The sequence below is a fragment of the Bufo gargarizans genome, chromosome 1 (genome assembly GCF_014858855.1).
Source record: "Bufo gargarizans isolate SCDJY-AF-19 chromosome 1, ASM1485885v1, whole genome shotgun sequence".
Lineage (NCBI taxonomy): Eukaryota > Metazoa > Chordata > Amphibia > Anura > Bufonidae > Bufo > Bufo gargarizans.
Genome location: NC_058080.1, coordinates 209,921,587 through 209,939,924, shown reverse-complemented (window position 1 = coordinate 209,939,924; position 18,338 = coordinate 209,921,587). Strand labels below are relative to the sequence as shown.

Below are 18,338 nucleotides of genomic sequence, written 5' to 3'. Positions count from 1 at the left end.
ATGCGCCCAGCCAGCCGCTCCCAACTGCCGTTCTGAAGCCCCACCCAGCTCATCAATATTTACTTAGCTGGGCGGCGGCTACAACTCTCCCGACTCACGATCCTGCGCATGGCCCATTCAATCCTCTGGGCACGTCCTCCGTCCAATCTTCAGCGCATGCGCCCGGCCGGGGTCACATCGCGCCTGCGTACAGAGCGCTGCAGCCTCTGCTTTATGCGCATCCGCCGGGCACTTGAGTCGGGAGAGTTGTAGCCGCCGCCCAGCTAAGTGAATATTGATGAGCTGGGCGGGGTGATGAGATGGTAAACTGCCACCCTTGTTAAGAATATAATAAAAAAAGCTAATTCACCCAGATCAGACGGGTTTTATCCTGGGGAGACATATACAGTCAAATATTCATAGAGTTTCTCAATATTCAATCTGGCAGGCGGAAGGGGGGGGGGGGGGCGGGGGCGGCTCTATCCTGTCGCTTCACGCTGCCAAAGCGTTCGACAGGGTCGAGTGGCCTTTCCTCTGGCAGATAATGTGCCAGATGAACTTGGGCAGCAATTTTACGCAGCTTCTTTATGCAGAGCCTATAGCTAGAGTTAAAATCAATGGGGTCTCCTCCATAGATATCCCTTTGGAACGAGGCACTAGGCAATGTTGCCCACTCTCCCTCCTGCTGTTTGCCATCTTTTTGGAGCCATTGGCAAGTAAAATCAGGTCCGAGGAGGCGATGGAGGGATTGGGGGGGGGGCGGGTGACTGATAAAATCCACCTATAGCCCGATGACATTCTGATATTTTTGAAGGACTGCTCTAAAGAACTCCAACAGGTAATCCAAATTATAGATTAATTCAGTGTCTTCTCCGGTTTCTAAATAAACTGGAACAAGTTGACATTGCTCCTGCTAGGTCCTTTTGAAACAAGCGGGACCAATGCTAATATTAAAGTGCTGACTGAAGAAGACCAAATCAACTATCTGGGGATAAAAATTGGTCTTAATCTGGGTGATTATGGGGTGCTACGGATTATGGGGGGTAGGGGATTGGGAGTATACACATATCTTTCAAAAGAGAGGAGGGTAGAGGCGGAGCACACAAATGATGTTTGGGATCTGTTATATCAGGGATGCCCAACCTGCGGCCCTCCAGCTGTTGCAAAACTACAACTCCCAGCATGCCCGGACAGCCTATGGCTATCAGCCTACAGCAGGGCATGGTGGGAGTTGTAGTTTTACAACAGCTAGAGGGCCGCAGGTTGGGCATGCCTGTGTTATATAATATTGATCAAAATGTGCTTGCATCCTCCTCCTCTTTTTTTTTTTTTTTTTTTTCTTCCTTTAACTGTTTTCCATCTTCTAACCCAATTTTCAATATGACTCGCAAAAAGGTATACCACAAAAAAAAAAAAAATCCACTCACTTGTTCGCTACTGCTCCATTCTAGCACTGTTCCTTGCTCCTTCCAGTCCCTTGCATGTAACTTGTGGTTGGGGTTACATGCATCCCTGCAGCTATTCACTGTCCTGTTGATGTGTCACCAAGTGCAATGTCGCTGCAGCTGCACGTCACCCAGTTTAGAAATTTACAAGCCGGGCACCAGAAGGAGTGAGGAGTGGAGGCTCAGCACTGGAACAGATGAGTAATACACTTTGCGGGGCATATTGAAAATGCAGTTAGAAGGTTGAAAACCCCTGCAAGGAAGTGTTTCTGCAGGATAATATACACTACTCTGGCCTCTACCAAGTTATACTTTGGGACACAACTGTAAAACACCAAAACAGTGCTGTCGGGGAACTTAAACAGTTATACCCCAGATTCACATGGCGATATGGAGCTACCTGTAAAAACGTGTGCAGAACTGTATATAGTGTGCGCTCAGTACAGGTTTTGACCTATACTGTTGGACTGCCCGGAGAATCCTAATTTACACCAATCCTCAGGTTTTTCTCTTGTAATCCACACGGTCGGTTGGAAGTGTCCACAGGGAAACGTGCATGTGTCTGCTGAGTTAATGTACCTTGCCAATACTATGTGACATCACTTCAGGTCTGTAGCAGGGTGCTCGGGTCAACTAGATTCTATTCATTTAGCAGTTGTGTGAAGGACCTACATGTTATCTTATCTCCTATGTTTCTCAAGATCAAAAGCTATTTATTGGGGTCCAGTCACAAAACCGTATCTTTCTGTCCATTTCTGCAATTTTCATCATCGGATGCGGACCCATTCTGTTCCGTGGCCCCACAAATAAGATTGAACATGTCCTATTCTTGCCCGTATTTGAGGACAAGAATAAACAAAAAAGATGTAGCAGCACAACACTTGGGTCATTCAGTGGTGGTGCCCGCAGTGTCAGGTGCCAGTCCGTAGCACCCCATCTCGGCAAATACAAAAGATATACCACGGCACTCTGTCTTCATCATTCCAACGTTTAATCACCAAATCACAGCAATGTTTCGACCGGTGTGGCCTTTTTCAAGCCTTGAAAAAGACCACACCGGTCAAAACATTGCTGTGATTAAACATTGGAATGATGAAGAGAAGACATGAGTGCTGTGGTATATATTTTTTGTATTTGCTGTGGACAAGAATGGGCATTTCTATCGTGGAGAAGGATGTTCTGTTCTGCAAAATGTGAAAAGCACACAGCTGGTATCCATGCTTCGCGGTCCTCAAAAACGGATACAGTGTTGTAAATGAGTCCTTAGGCAGAGGATTTACACAATGAAATCAATTTTTTTTTTTTTATTTTTTTTTTTTTACAGCAGTTCCAATGCTTCTCCATCAGATGGGACTCTGCTTGTAGGGAGTTATGGCTGCACCCCTCACTCTCTCCCCAAGTTCCAGCACCCTTCTCATGAACTGTTGAAAGAAAATGGATATACACAGCAGGTGTACCATAAGTATCGGCGGAGGTGCTTAAATGGTAAGCTACAAATGGTGTGCTTTACAGCAATTACTTGATTTGGAGGATAATGAATTTATTCAAGAGGTTTCTTCAGACATTCCATCAGTCAGATGTTAATACTAATCATGGTGTAGGCCAGTGATGGCAAACCTTTTACAGACAGAGTGCCCAAACTGCAAGCCAAACCTCACTTATTTATTGCAAAGTGCCAACACACAACCTAACCTGAATACTACAGTCCAATATAGTATATCTTTCATGTACTTTAGCTATAATAGTCTGCCTACATTCAGTGCGCTTCCTGTGCAGGTGCCCAGAGAGGGCAGTGCATCCAGCATTGGTGAATAAAATCTAAAAGCTTTTAATCTTGTACATGTTTTGAGCGTGCAACCCACTCTTAGTCATGACATTAGTTGCTCAAAACAACCAGATACCACATTTCATTTTTCAGAGCTTTTTGTGTTATGTGTTTTTCTCGCTCGTTATTATTGGGGGGACACAGGACCGTGGCTATAGCTACTGCCACTAGGAGGCGACACTAGCCTAGAACTGTTAACTCCTCCCCTGCAGGCTATACTCCCTCCAGCCAGGAGAGAGCATATCCGTTTTAGCTTGGTGTCTGTAGGAGGCAGACCTCCCTGCCTTAAGCAGGGTGGCTTCTCCGTTTGAATAATATTTTTTTATTTTTAATTTTTCCCTTTTAGCTTTGGGAAACAGTCGCCCAGCCTCTCTGTTATACCGGGGAGCAAGGCCGGTGTCGGAGCCCCTCACCGCTCGACCTCCCCACAGAAGCAAAAGGAGGATCCAGGGCAGCCCAGCTCCCCTGCTTCCCGCCAGCAAAGGGGTCACCTAGATCCGCCAAAGAAAAAGACCCTCCCGCCATACCAGACTCCTGCCACTCCGGTGCCAGCTGCTGAGGAGGTGACCCTGCTGGAAAAGGTGACCTTGTGGGTCCACTTAGGGAGGGTGAAGAGACTAGGTAAGTATGGTTAACCCCCTTCCCCCTCCCTACCTCCCCCTTTTGGCAGCAATTGTTCTAAGGGGTCTATAGGGTTAATGGGCACCAGGCTCCACTTGTAGTAGCCCAGGACCTCTGAAGGCAGGCCCGCTCACTCCCCCTCTGTGCCGATGGTGACTCTAGCTCACGTCGGGCGGCCGAGCAGTCGGGGGGGGGGGGGGGGGGGGGCAAATAAGGTTCCCTGATATCCAAAGCCATAATCTGCCCTTTTCGGAAGCGGGCGCCAAGCAATCTCCCAAGATTGCGTCTACGGTAGCCAGCAGTACTTGTATGCATTTCCCCTTTCCATAGGCCGAGTAATTGCACTACTTCGGGATACAGTACTTGCCTTATACATTGTCCCCTGCCATAGGTGGACGAAGTACAATTACACTGGTTTCAGTTCCGGACGTATGCATTAGCCCCTTCCATAGGTGGCGCGATGACATTATCACTGGTTACAGTGTGTGCTGTATGTATTACCCCCTTAGGTGCAGTAATTGCACTCCCACGGGGTACAGGACTCGCCATATGCACTAGTTCCCGCCGTAGATATTAACCCCCCTTCATAGGTGGAGTAATTACACTACCACTGGCTTAAGTGTTTGCCATATGCATTACCAACTTCCATAGGTAGGGTAATTGCACTACCATTGGATACGGTCCTGACTGTCTCGCTATCCCCTTCCATAGGCAGAGTATTGCACTTTCATCAGTCGCTTTGCCATCACCGTGCTTCCTGTTGCATTACCCCCTTCCACAAGTGATCCGCTAACGGGGGGATAACTAAGCATCTTGGGATGCTGCAATTCAACTATGCCGCCTTAGCTCCTTTCACAAGCGGAGCGTGGCAACAGTTGGTACCCGGTACTCTTCATCTAGTGGTATATGGGTGCCGCCAGTGGATACGGTGACTTTCCACATTGTATCCTTTTTCTTTTCGGTGTTGTTTTGGGACATGATTATAACATCCTCTGTCTTCTCAGGGGGTTACCTAGCAACACTTGTGTCCTAGAGACCCCCCCCCCCCCCCAAATCTCCATGGGCCTCCACTGTTTGTCGGTCATGATATTGTCCTCATTAATACGTAGTGCGTACGCCATTGCACATAATATGGTGAGTACTTTCCAGCAAGTCGAGTGTTTCTGTGACTCTGTATTCTCTATCCACCACTCCTCTTTATCTGGGAAAGTGGTTATGCTGGCACTCTGATTTAGCTACTACAGCGTGTTCTCCTCCACAGGTGCAGCTTTACGTCAGTGCTCGAGTTTGTCGCTAGCTTTGGCAGTTGCTCCTGTTCAGCGCCCTTTCCAGGTAGGGTGTTTAAGGTTAGCTCTACTTAACTGGGACAGTATGGTGCCATGGCTTCTACGGGATAGTCTCAGGCCCCCCCGCCCCTCAGTTCCGCGCTGACAGAGCAGGCGGTGGCTACTACTGTGAGAGTAGTATTTGCGTTACCACTACATACTATGGCTCCTTCGTCAGGTGGCGGATTCTTCTAGCACTGTATTCGGTGGCCTCTGCGATGTGGCCCCCTCCTCTGCTGGGGTATGGCGCTAGCAATAGAGTTGTGGCTCACCTTGCATGGCTTCGTCCCCAGGCAGAGTTTTTGCACAGCCACTAAATCCTTGGCTACTTCTGTATAGTGCCAGTCTCAGATAGGGAATGGGCTTTTTTTTTTTTCCTTCTCTGGCTCAGGGTTCACAGCCACCCCGCAAGCTCCTACGTTACTACCTTGTCTGTCATGTCAGTCCTATGATGGTCATACTTTTTCACTGCCCATTCCATGGGTAGACTACGAGACTCCCCACGCCAGACAGAGCGGGGTTGCTGTCACGTCTTGCCACCACTGATAGACGTTTCTTTCCTGGAACGGAACACCCTTTCTATTTCTTCTTCCTCCTCGAGTTGAGGGGCGTTGGACGTAGTTATCGCACTCCACCCAGCAAGAGTATTTCTATCATCTTGGTCCAGTTCATTTTTCCCTGTCAGGCAGTGTTGCCACTCTGTCAATATGTGGTCGCTAACGAGGCTTCCCACGGCCGGTGATCCTCATATCTGCTTTACTTCTACCCATCTCCCAGGTACTGGTTCTTTGGCCTGCGGTTGTGCATGCGTTTTTCTCTGTGGTTTATCAACCAGCTTCTCCAGCTAGAAGTCTCATCACAAGCCTCTACGCCTCTGGGGGCATTGGTCTACCAATTTACCGCTTCCTAGGGAGCGTTTCTCTTTAGCAAGGAGGATCCTGCGGTCCTGGACTTTTGGTTCTGCTTCCAGAGTTGAGGCCCGGTACCTGGTTTTGTCAATCGACCTGTAGGTCGTCTGGTGGCTTTTCAGTTAGGAACATGACCTCTCTCTGCAACGTCTTCTTTTCCCATTTTTTTTCTTTCTGGGAAGGTGGCATTCCCGGTGGCAGGCTCATCCGCCCGGCGAATTTCGGAGTTGGTAGCGCTTTTCTTGTACGTACATTTTATTTATTTTTTTCTCGTCATGCACCCACATAAGGCAGTGCTCCACCCAATACCTTCTTTTTCGCTAAAGGTAGTCACAGCCTTCCACGTAAACACAGACATTGTTTTCAGTTTCCCTTGCATTCTAGAGAGCAAGCTCTCCATCAGCCATGGGATTCTGGCTCGGAAGGTTTGCTTGTCCATGATTAGCTCTGTCCGTCTTCCGTACTCTTGCCTACTTATTCCTGGAGGTCCTTGTAAAAGCTCAGCGGCCTCCAAGGGGGACTTTCCAGGTGTATATGTTTGACAGTTGCTGAGGCATTCCGCTCCCAGGGCAAGGCACCGCCCAGCAGAGTTACGGTACACCCGACCAGCATTCGGGACTTCTTGTGTTCATCTCCATTTTGCGTTAGCATCATAGTTGTACAAGGCAGCGACTTTGTCCTCCTTGCACAAGTTCATCAAGTTTTACCAGGTGCACACTTTTGCATCGGCGTATGCAGCCTTGGCCGCAAGGTCTTGCAGGCTGTAGTGTCCTGAGCTTCCGTGAGGGCGTTTTTTTTTTTCAATAGGTGTGGGCTCTTCCCTCCCTGTGGACTGCTTTGGGACGTCCCAAAGTCCTCTGTCCCCCAATGATAACGAGCGAGAAAATTTGATTTTTTGTGAACTCGTCTGTAAAATCTTTCTCGCTGAGTTTTAATTGGGGGACACAGCACCCACCCAGTATGAATTTTTCCTTTTGATGCTAATGTTTAGCAATGGGTTAGCTAGGTGCGTCCTTGGTTTGTTTCGGACCACTGGCATTTGTTGTGTATTTTTATTCTGCTTATCTCTGTTTTGTTCTCCTACTGCTTGAGCACAAACTGATATGCTCTCTCCTGGCTGGAGGGGGTATAGCCTGCAGGAAGGGAGTTAACAGTTCGAGTCTAGTGTCTCCTCCTAGTGGCAGCAGCTATACCCACGGTCTTGTGTCCCCCAATGAAAACTCGGCGAGAAAGGGATTTTACAGGCGAGTTCACAAAAATCTCATTTTGTAATACACTTTATTAGGGAAGGGTTAAATGGGTTTTGTACTCTGATATTGATGACCTATCTTCAGGATATGTCATTATAAAGTCAGTGGGGGTCTTACACATGTCATCTGCAACAATAAGCTATTTAAAGAGGCTGCAGTGCTTGTGAGAGCGCTGCATCCTTTTCATTGTTTACCTGAACGTTGTCCCGCTTGTAGCAACAGTGCAGTGGAATTACAGCTTCTTTTCCCATTCACTTGAATAGGAGAGAAAACTAATTACACTGCTAGAAGCTAGACAACGTTCAGGTAAACGCTGAAGATGCAGTGCTGCCACGAGCAGTGACAGTGCTGTCACAAGGCAATTTCAAACAGCTGATCATCAATATCTGACACTTCACAACCCCTTTCATCTTTATTACAAAACTGTGTGTAAAGTTTTTCCTTTGCATCTCTGAGGATCTCTGAGAAAACGCTAGGTGCAGGAGCAGGCTTCTCAACCTGCCTCTGTTCTCCTTACCTTAGCCCTACTTCCCTAAACGTATAATAGACCTTTTCAGCGCGTCTCTGGATAGTGCTGGGAAGAAAGGGAGAAAAGCAGGGCTGCAGCTTTCTACAATGACGGTGTACTGTGTCCCTGAATAGTTAGTGTCAGCCCTGAATGCAGCAACTTTGCTCTTCTTCCTGTATTACCAGTGCTAACCAGAAGTATGCTACGAAGGTACAGGAGAGTGCTGGCAGCAAAGCAGGTCACTTAATTTTTTGTAAGTTCTGTTATACAGTTAGGGAAGCGGGGTTGGGGCAAGGAGGCACAGGCTGGGATAAGGAGACCAGAGGAACGCTGAGAAGAAACATAGTTCCCTAATAAAGTGTATTACAAAGCACACTGTCCCTATACATAAAAAAAAAAAAATGATTTATCATCCGTCTCATTGGGGGACACAGGCTTTGACCATGGGTATAGCTGTTGCCGCTAGGAGGCGGACACTAAGCACACACACAGTGTAAGCTCCTCCCTCTTCAGCTATACCCTTCATGCAGAGACTAAGCTAAATCAGTTTTAGCTTGGTGTCTGTAGAAGGCATACCTTTTTTTTGTTTTTACCTTTTTAGCGGGAGTTTCAGGCAGTCCGTAAAACTGCCTGCACTCCCACCCAGGAGACGGGAGACAAGGGGGGGTCACCCAAATTCCCTGCTCCTTCCTATGCTCCAGAAAAAAAGGAGGACCAGAGATTCCTGTAAAAACCTCTGCATCCCACCAGCCTTCAGATCACCACGGCCGCCCACCGCATGTCCCCTCTGTTTCCGGTGTAGTGTCCCTCACCAAGGGCCGCACACCGAAGGTTGTGATCCGGCTGGAGCCAGGGGGGCAGAAAATGTGGGACCGGTGAGTATAAAGTTTGGAGACTGACCAAAGTGCTCCCCATGTGGTCTCCCTGTACTCTGGCCAGCAAGGAGAGCCCTTTAAATGTTAAATGGCACCTAGGGGGCGTCCATCTTCCAGGGCCAGCATGCAGGACTCATGGGGATGCTCCTGCTGTGTGGCCGCACGCCGCAGCGCATCCTCCTGCGGGTTCCTTGGTCCGGCGGTGTCCTCCTGAACACCAGGGGGAGGAGTTTCCTCCTCTGAGCGCTGCTTCTGGTTTCGGCAGGGTTCCGAGGCCGATAGTTAATTGAGGCCCTGGCTTTTTGTGTGGCCTGTAGTTTTCCCCGGCCGCTGGATTGATTCGGCCACGAAATGCGGCAGGTTTCTGGCGATGGGGAAGGGGAGTCGGGGTTGGTGAAAACAGAGGTGGACGGCTGGCCTGGCGGCCAGCGTCACTTTGGGGGTGGGCTGGTGAGTTTCCTCGCTCTTGCTTTTTGATTCAAAGCACCTGGTGGGACGCTGATGGACTGGCTTGCTGCTTGGAGGGATACAGGCTGGGTAAGTGTTGTTTTGTCCCTTCTTACAGGGCCTAACCTTCCCCTTTTCCTCATTGGGGTGCCACGGGTGTAATTATGTCTGAACCCAGGTCCCGAAGCAGGCGGTCCCTTTGGAGCGTCATTTTGCTTGTGCTTCGTGTCGCGCAAAATTTCCATCCCCTCAGATTCCCCCTACTTTGCGTGTGCTGCGCTGCTATCAAGTGGCTCGTTCCGGACCTGTTGCTTCCTGCTGCCAAACCAACGGAAGAACTGGAATGGGTGCGTTCCCTGTCTAGGGTGGTACAGGAGGTCTTGTTGATATATTGGGGCGTTTGTCGGCAAGTCAGTCCTCTGACCGGTCCGACTCTGGGGATCATGGGGCGCGTGCCCATCGTGGCCGTCCCACAAAACATGCCAGAACATCCTCCCCCAAAAAGGTGTCTGTCTTTCCTGTTTCCTCGGCCTCTTCTCCTCCTACTAGAGTCTCACTCTGATGTGTCACCAGTGGAAGAGGCATGTTCTGAGGAGAGGGGGTCAGATGAGGATGTTGTCTCGCCGGAGGGTCAGTCGTCCAAACTGTCCTTCATGGAGGACAATCTAATTACGTTGCAGGTTGAGGATCCTGCACCTTTATCTGCCAGCTCAAGTTTTTCCTTTAGAAGATCCTATCGCTCGCACAAGTGTTTCCCCAACCACCAGGCGTTTTGATTCCTCTCTCTCGCCAAGGAGTGGAATTTCTCTGATAGACATTTTATGTTGCCAAAAAGCTTGAACGTCCTTTTCCGGAGGATTTGACTACGAAATGGTCGGCTCCACCTATAGTGGACCCGCCAGTTTCCCGCTTGGCTAAACATACTACCTTGCCAATGGTGGATGGGGCTTCTTTCTCTGATATCAAAGATAAGAAGCTGGAAGCGTTTGCAAAATCTGCCTTTGAAGCAGTGGGCACAGCGCTGCAGCCGGTATTTGCCTCTACATGGGTGAGCAAGGCTATGGGGGAGTGGGTAAGTAATTTACGTCGGGGTCTTGACTCGTAAGTCCCCTCGGGGGAACTCGCAGATGTGGCCCTGCAGCTCTCGCATGCCAGTGCATATATTTGTGAAGCATCTTTGGACGCGGCCAGGCTGATGGCACGCACGTCGGCCCTTTTGGTGGCTATTCGCCGTACCCTATGGCTTTCTTGCTGGGCGGCAGATGCTTCAAAGTGGACCCTGACGGCCCTCCCCTTTGCTGGCAGCAGACTTTTTGGTAAGCACCTGGATGAGATAATTTCGGACGCTACAGCTGGTAAGAGCACCCATTTACCACAGAACAGGGGGTAGTCTAATAGGTCAAAAAAGCGGAAGGCTTTATTTTTTTTAATTTTTTTTTCCGTTCCTTTCTGAGTTTTTCCAGCCCCAAGAGGCACTCCAACAAGTCGGTGATGGATTTGAAGCGCAAACCTTCCTTCAAGCCTCGTCCTTCCTGGCGCTCCCGTCAACCGGGCTCAAAGTCCTTTAATCCTAAGAACTCCTCTGCATCACGGATGGCTCCCGGCGCCCTCCGTTCTGGTGGGCGGGCCGCTTTCATGTGTTTCAGCATGTTTGCCTGGCTCACGTCTCAGATGCGTGGGTAGGGGGAGGTCATTGCAGAGGGTTACAAGCTAGACTTAAAGTCCTCCCCTCAGTCCGCCTTTTTTTTTTTTTTTTTGGTCGTCTCCTCTGGCCTCTCCCGCAGCCGCAGATTCTTTTTTTTCTGGCAATTCACACGCTGCTGCTGCAGCAAGGTGTGATTGTTCCGCTTCCTGCGAAAGACCGTTTTCAGGGGTTTTACCGTTTCCTTTCCGTCTGCAGATTCCGGGTGGAGTCACTGAGGTCGGTCATTGCGTCCATGCAACCTGGGGAGTACCTGTCCTCGATAGACCTAAAGGACGCTTATCTTGATGTGCCCTTATGCGTCAGTCATCAGAGGTTTCTCCGGTTCGCAGTGGTTCCCTTTCACTACCAGTTTGTAACCCTCGCGTTCGGCCTGGCCACAGCTCCCAGGGTCTTTACGAAGGTTCTGGCTGCAGTCATGGCCCTTCTCCATGTCAGGGGAATCACGGCAATACCTTACTTGGACGACATCCTGGTGAAGGGTCTGACGTTCCAGGGGACGGCAGACAGCTTGAGCATTGTTCTAGACATACTGGAGCGCTTCGGATGGATCCTGAACAGGCAAAAGTCTTGTCTTTATCCATCTCAGCGTTTGACTTATCTGGGCATGATACTAGACCGTGATTCCCGTGGCCCCAGATTGGCCTTGCTGGGTGTGGCACGCGTCCCTAGTCGCCCTTCTTGCTGACTAACTTTGGTGTCTTCCTCTTCGGGAGGACCTGCTGTCGCAGTGGCTGATCTTTCACCCGAATTAGGGTTGCTGCATTTAACTGTTGAAGCCGCCGTACTGAAGGCTTTGGGTTTTTCAGGTGCGGTCGTCCAGACCATGATTCGGTCGAGGAAGCTGTTGTCTTCCAGAATCTCCATTCTTTTTCAGCGGAATTTGGCTTTGCTTTCAGCGGTTCAGACTTTTCTGCAGGGGGTGGCGCATGCTGCGCCCCCCTTTGCATCCCATGTTGGATCCTTGGGATCTTAATCTAGTGCTCAACGCTCTCCAATCTTCTCTGTTTGAGCCTTTGCAGCAGGTGTCGCTGCGCTTCCTTTCTTATAAGGTGGCTTTTTTAGTTGCAATTACTTCTATATGTAGAATGTCGGAACTCGCGGCTGTCATGTCGGTCGCCTTTCTTGATCCTCCATCAGGATAAGGTGGTCCTTCACCCTGTGGTGTCGGCATTCCATCTAAATGAGGAGATTATTCTCCCTTCATTTTATCTGGACCCATCTCATCCTCGGGAGCAGTTTCTCCATACCCTGGATTTGGTACGAGATGTTCGAGTCTATCGGTCCCAGACGGCATCTTTCAGGCAGACTGGTTCCCTGTTTGCGATTCCAGGGGGGCAGAGACGAGGGCTGGCGGCGTCAAAGACTTCAATTTCCCCATGGATTTGTTTGGCTATTGTGGAAGCGTACCGCGTTAAGGACCGGGTGACTGCTCATTCGGCTCGGGCAGTGGGGGCCTCTTGGGCAGTGCATCACGGGGGCTTGGCCCTTCAGGTGTGCAAGGCAGCTACTGTTTCTAAGTTTTATAGAGTTTGCGCCTGCTTGCGCGTCTCTTGTTGCATAGTTTTGCAGACGGCAGTCCTCATTTTGACTGGAGGATTGCTTGTTATGCCCACCCTTGGGAACTGCTCTGTAACGTCCTATGGTCAAAGTCTGTGTCCTCCAATGAGGATGAGAGAGCTAGATTTTTGTACTTGCAGTAAAATCTGTTTTTCTTCCGTTCATTGGGGGACACAGCCCTCCACCCATTCTTTTGTTTTTGTGCCTTTTCGGTCCTGTGTGGTTCTGGGTTTGTACATAATGTAATTTTTTTGTGTCTGGCTTCTCCTACTGCTTTTGCACTAACTGATTTGTCCAGACCCGTCTCCTCCTCCTGGAGCAGTTGTGCCATACCCTGGATTTGGTACGAGCTGTTCGAGTCATCTGTCCCAGATGGCTGCCAGTCCCTGTATGAAGGGTATAGCTGAAGAGGGAGGAGCTTAAACTGTGTGCTTAGTGTCGGCCTCCTAGCAGCAATTTATACCTATGGTCCGCCCCCAATGAACAGAAGAGAAACAGATTTTACAGTAAGTACAAAAATCTAGTTATTACGGTTATACTTTAAATATTCCACCTGTCATTAAGGCAGGGATAATTATATTCCAAAATAACAGCCTTGTCTTACAATTAGACCACTTAAAGGGAACCTGTCACCTTAATTTTGTGTATAGAACTAAGGACATGGGTTGCTCGATGGCCGCTAGCACATCTGCAATACCCAGTCCCCATAGCTTTGTGTGCTTTTATTGTGTAAAAACAAAAGGGACAGTCCCTCCGGCTGTTTGTGCCCAACTGCGCCCCTGATCTCTAAGCCCAGCGCCGCCCCATTGTCAATTTATTAACTCCTCTCCGGACTTTTTTTATTTTTATTTTCCAGTGCGCCATAGTCCCGCGCATGCACCAATGTCGCACACGTCCGGGCCTGCGTAGTGTCCTGGGAGCAGCCTCATCGAGTGTGATCGGCGCATGCATGCGCGGCTGGGCACAAACAATCAGAGGGACAGCCCCTTGGGCACGTTAAGAAGGTAATTACTATATACATAAAACCTATTTTTAGCAAAAATGAAACGACAGGTGGGGGTAAAACTAGTATATTTTTAATGAGATAAAGGAGACTAATATGAGGATACCAAAATCTCAGTATCGAAAATCGGGCAAACAGAATCCCTTTAACACTACGACCTATGTATAAAATGACGAGTATTCATGAGTACAGTTTTTGTGATTTAACATGACTAATGACGCAACAGGTTTCGATTTAGCCTGAAAGGGGGAGAGATTTTTGGCCCAATTACCCCACTCGTGAACTCTTTCACCAGATATGAAAATTAAACTTTTATATACTTACAGATTACCAGAATACATTATATCCAACTTTTTTCTTAATCAGAAAAAAAAAGGCTGGGCATCGGTCAGTCACCAGAGATGAACACACTATTCCGTTTCTGGTCCTTCTTTCTCAGAGATCACTTCAACAAAAAAATGTATGAGGAGTTTAAACATCTTGCTGTGGAAGAAGCCAGAGATGGCTACAGGTAAGCAGTGGGGCGGTTCTTGGACACTACTCGTGGATGATGAACCACACCCTTGAAGGGGTTGTCTGATATAATTCCAATTGTAGGCAGGACTGTGTTAAAAAATTTTTTTTAAACCAAAGCCATGTATAAAGCTCCCTCTGTCCAGTCGCAGCGGAGAGTGTCCCAGCCAGGGAGAAAAAAAAGCTAACCTTCTCCCTGGCTGTGACACTCTCTACTGCGATTGGACAGCTCACAGCCAGGGAGAAGGAGACACCCCTTGAGAAACAGGGCCATCTCCTCCTCCCTGTACCGTTGGTATGAATTTACATACTAGGCCAGAAACCAGTGTCAGGGCACAGCGGGCAAACGGAGCAACGCATAGAGAAACTAGTAAGGGCAATAACATGCCATCAGTATGCCCTACACAACCCGCTAGTTATATGATAATGTCCGGAACCGTGAAAGGTCCTCGTTAACTTTTCTTTGGTAGAATGACTTTTGTGATTATGGTTCTTGTCTTGGCTGCATGATCCATGTTCTCGTGAGATTCAGCTCACGGAAAGATGTCCTGATATTTTTCTTTAGAATTTGCTGGTATAATTCAGAATTCAATGTTCCCATCAATAATGGCAATATGTTTTGGCCCATATGCAGCAAAACAGTCCCAAACCATGAAACTACCACAGATGGGATGAGGTTTTTATACTGGAATGCAGTGTTTTCCTTTCTCCAAACAGGATGCTTCTCAAACCATAAAGCTGTGTTTTGGTCTCATTCGTCCACAAAACATTGTTCCAATAGCCTTCTGGCTTGTCTAGGTGATCTTTATCAAACTGCAGACAGGCAGCAATGTTCTTTTTGGAGAGCATTGGCTCTGCTGTGCACACCATTGATGTTCAGTGTCATCCTGATAGTAAACTCATGAACTCTAACATTAGCTAATTTGAGAAATGCCTTTAGTTTCTTAGAGATTATCTTGGCAGGGCAATGACTGACTTGAATTTCCTCCACTTGTTCACAACAAGCGGCATTTATCTAGACTGATGTTCCCATATGTCAGTCTTGTTCCTTATGTGTTTTAATAAATTAGAGACCTCTCATTCAGGGTCAGATATCTCTTAATAAATTAGTCCCATTTCTCGCCCATTCCATTGGGGGACACAGACCAGGAGACACTATGCAAATAAGAAAAAACAGCTTCTCCTCCACTGGCTATACCCCCATGCTCCAACAGGAGGACCCCAGTTTTAGCTTAGTGTCGGATAAGGAGGTGACACTCCTGCAGGGTTGTCCCTGTAGTTTTTTCTTCTCCTGTTTGTTGTTTTTCTAAACAGAGGTCGCATGGTGCGTCCCTGGTCTCTCAGCGGAGCGAGCGCCGGGGTCGAATGACCGTCCCAGGCTACCTCCCTTTCCCCCCAGAAGATAAGTGGAACCGGGCTCAACCTGCAGCTCCGGTGGCCTACCAGATCCGGGGTCACCTAGTCCTACCCTCTTTCCAGTGCACTGCCACTCCTTGTGCCAGATGACTGAAGAGGTGGCCCCCCTGCTGGTCCCAAACAGAGGGTGAAGACTGCAGGACTCAGATAAGTACAGCTCCTGCAAACTCCTTCTCCCTCCGTGCTCACACTGTGATACTGCTCTTTAGGGCTTACCTGTGGATCTGGGAGGGCCTGCTGGGTGATGGAGGAGGGATTCCTTCTTGGGGCAGTGGCTATTCGCAGCGCCATGCTGCTGCGCCTTTTTCGTTTTGTTCGGAGGGCTCCTTATCTGCACGGCGGGCACCATTTTGGAGTGCACGCAAATTTGTCCGGTGACGCGACTGGGGGGCAGAACCTATTGCGCCGGCGCTTCCTCTTTGCCTCAGCGCTTCATCCACTCTTGGCTGCTACTCCAGCTCCTCACAGGTCACGGTAGGACAAATGGTGTTCAGCAAAGCTGTAAAAATCTAAAGCGACACCTCAGGTCTCACTGGGATCCTGTAAGGTTTGCTGCTTGCCACTATCGGTGACAGGCTCCTGTGACTCTTGCCTTGCCTTGGGACAGGATCATCCACCTCCTCCTCCCCCTCCACCAAGCCAGCTCAGTCCCTCCTCCGCCCCTTCGGAGCCCGCGGAGCCCTCCTGGGTCTCTGCCATAGCTAGGGCGGCCGCGGACTTGGCCCAAGTCTCGCGCGCGGCCATGGCCTTTATGGAACGCATGGCGGCCACGGATCCACCGCCTGCGGTGCCTGTGGTTAGTACCGCTCCACCTCCCGGTGCCCCTCACAGAGGGCGCTCGACTGTTAAGAGGCAGCGTACGCAGCAGCATCCCTCCTCCAATGACTCTGCTTCTCCCCCTCGCCTGGAGGCGTGTTCAGCGTCTCCCCCTCAGCGGGGACTGCAGGTCTGAAGGGGAAAGGTCCGGCTCTGACGAGGACACGGAACCGGAACCCTCGCCTAAGCTCTCCACCATGGTGGCAGACTTGGTCATGGCGGTCTGTGACACCTTTGACATCCAGGGGGAACCTCCTTCTGCTAGTAGCCAGGAATTCCCCCTTTTCCACTCCAGAAGGGGTGGTGCACCAGAGGCTGTCACATTCCCCACTCATGGAGCGTTCGCCAAGGTTCTTTCAAAGAGGCTTAGGAGCGCCCTAATCACAGTTTTTCTGCCACAAGGCGCATGGATACTCTGTATCCTTTCCCGGCAGATAATGTGCAGCAGTGGTCTTCTCCTCCTAAGGTCGACCAGCCGGTGGCCAGATTGGCTAAAAATGCAGCAATACCAGTCCTGGACGGGTCCTCCCTACAGGACTCCGTTGACAGGCGTTTAGACTTTCCAAAGCCATCTTTACTCTGGCGGGCACAGGTCTGCGGCTTGCATTCGCCTCGGCCTGGGTAGCCAGGGCGCGCTCGGTGTGGTTGCAGCGCCATCATCAAGACCTCGCGGAGCAGGATGCCTCTGCGGACACCCTGAACTTCGTCCTCCAGATGTCCCAAGCGACAACATTCCTCTGTGAGGCCTCATTGGATGTCAGCACTCTTTGCGCGGGTTTCGGCCCTCTCGGTCACGCAGCGCAGGGAGGTCTGGTTGAAGGTCTGGGACACTGAAGCTTCCTCAAAGTGCTCTCTCACTAACCTCTCCTTTGCGGGCTTCAGGCTCTTCGGTGCTAAGCTGGATGAGATTATCTCTGACTCTACGGGGGGCAAGAGCACACACCTGCCCCAATCTAGATCCAAGCGCGCCTTCAGAGCTAGTCCCTTTGGCTCTAGAAACCAATCCTTTCGGCTCTTCTCCTTCTCCAGGTCTCCGTCAGCCGCCTCCTCCGGCGGCTCTCAGGACTCCCACAAGAAGCCTTCCTTTAAGCCTCAACCTTCCTGGCGCCTGCGGGCACAATTCCAAGGGAGTTCTGCCCGCCCCGCGGCTCCCAAGCAGTCCACCGCCTGCGGTGGGGGGCTGCCTGCTCTCCTTTCAGCAGGTCTGGAGAGCTCACGTATAAGACGCCTGGGCCCTGGAAATTGTAACTTCTGGTTACAGGATAGAATTCGCTTCCAGACCTCCGGAACGTTTCTTCCCATCTCTGGTCCTGGGGGATCCGGCCCGAGCCTCGGGCCTTTTACAAGTGGTCTCTTCCCTTCTGGACCGGGGAGTAGTTGTACTGTTCCTCTAGAGCAGGGGTGCACAACCTGCGGCCCGGGGGCCACATGCGGCCCTTGATACCATTCTGTGTGGCCCTTAACCATCTGGTAACAGACATGTATGCCTATGTCTTGTGGCTGCTCATATATATTTTTCAGGTATTTCTCCCATTAGATGGGAGTCCTGAAGTGTAACTAGACATTAATGGTATATAATGTGTGTTCAATATGCCTAAGTACAATATTTCAGTTGTTAATACACCTTTAAATTTTCATTTCGGCCCTCGTCATTGGTTTAGTCTAGCAATGTGGCCCCCAACCAGGAAACGTTGTGCACCCCTGCTCTAGAGGAACAGGGTACAGGGTTCTACTCAAATCTTTGCAGTGCCAAAGAAGGAGGGATCAGTGCGTCTGGTCCTAGACCTGAAGCTCTTAAACAAGTCCCTGCGGGTGCGGAGGTTCCGGATGGAATCCCTCTGCTCAGTTATTGCTTCTCTTCTTCCAGGGGAGTTCCTCACATCAGTGGACATCCGGGACGCCTATCTGCATGTCTCTATCGCAGAATCTCACCACAGATTCCTGCGTTTCGTCATTGGCGGCTGTCATTATCGAGAACGTTGAAAAAAACGTTTCGCAGAACACATTGACAACATAAAGAAAGGTTTCGAAAATCATTCCCTTTCATATCACTTTAAAACAATACATAATCAAGACCCCTCATGCTTAAGGTTCACAGCAATAGACAAAGTACAAAAGGATTGGAGAGGTGGGAATCGTGTAGAG

At 49.7% G+C, this 18,338-nt stretch overlaps 1 protein-coding gene across 1 annotated transcript in view; it reads left to right on the top strand.

Annotated features, from left to right (window-relative positions):
- The window catches only part of LARP1B (La ribonucleoprotein 1B), a 68,329-nt gene that overhangs the window by 35,668 nt on the left and 14,323 nt on the right, over positions 1-18,338 (top strand). Inside the window, exons 15-16 of the mRNA XM_044301076.1 lie at positions 2,749-2,909; positions 13,815-13,959. Of these exons, the coding sequence (XP_044157011.1) occupies positions 2,749-2,909; positions 13,815-13,959 (306 nt within the window). The remainder of the gene's footprint in view (positions 1-2,748; positions 2,910-13,814; positions 13,960-18,338) is intronic.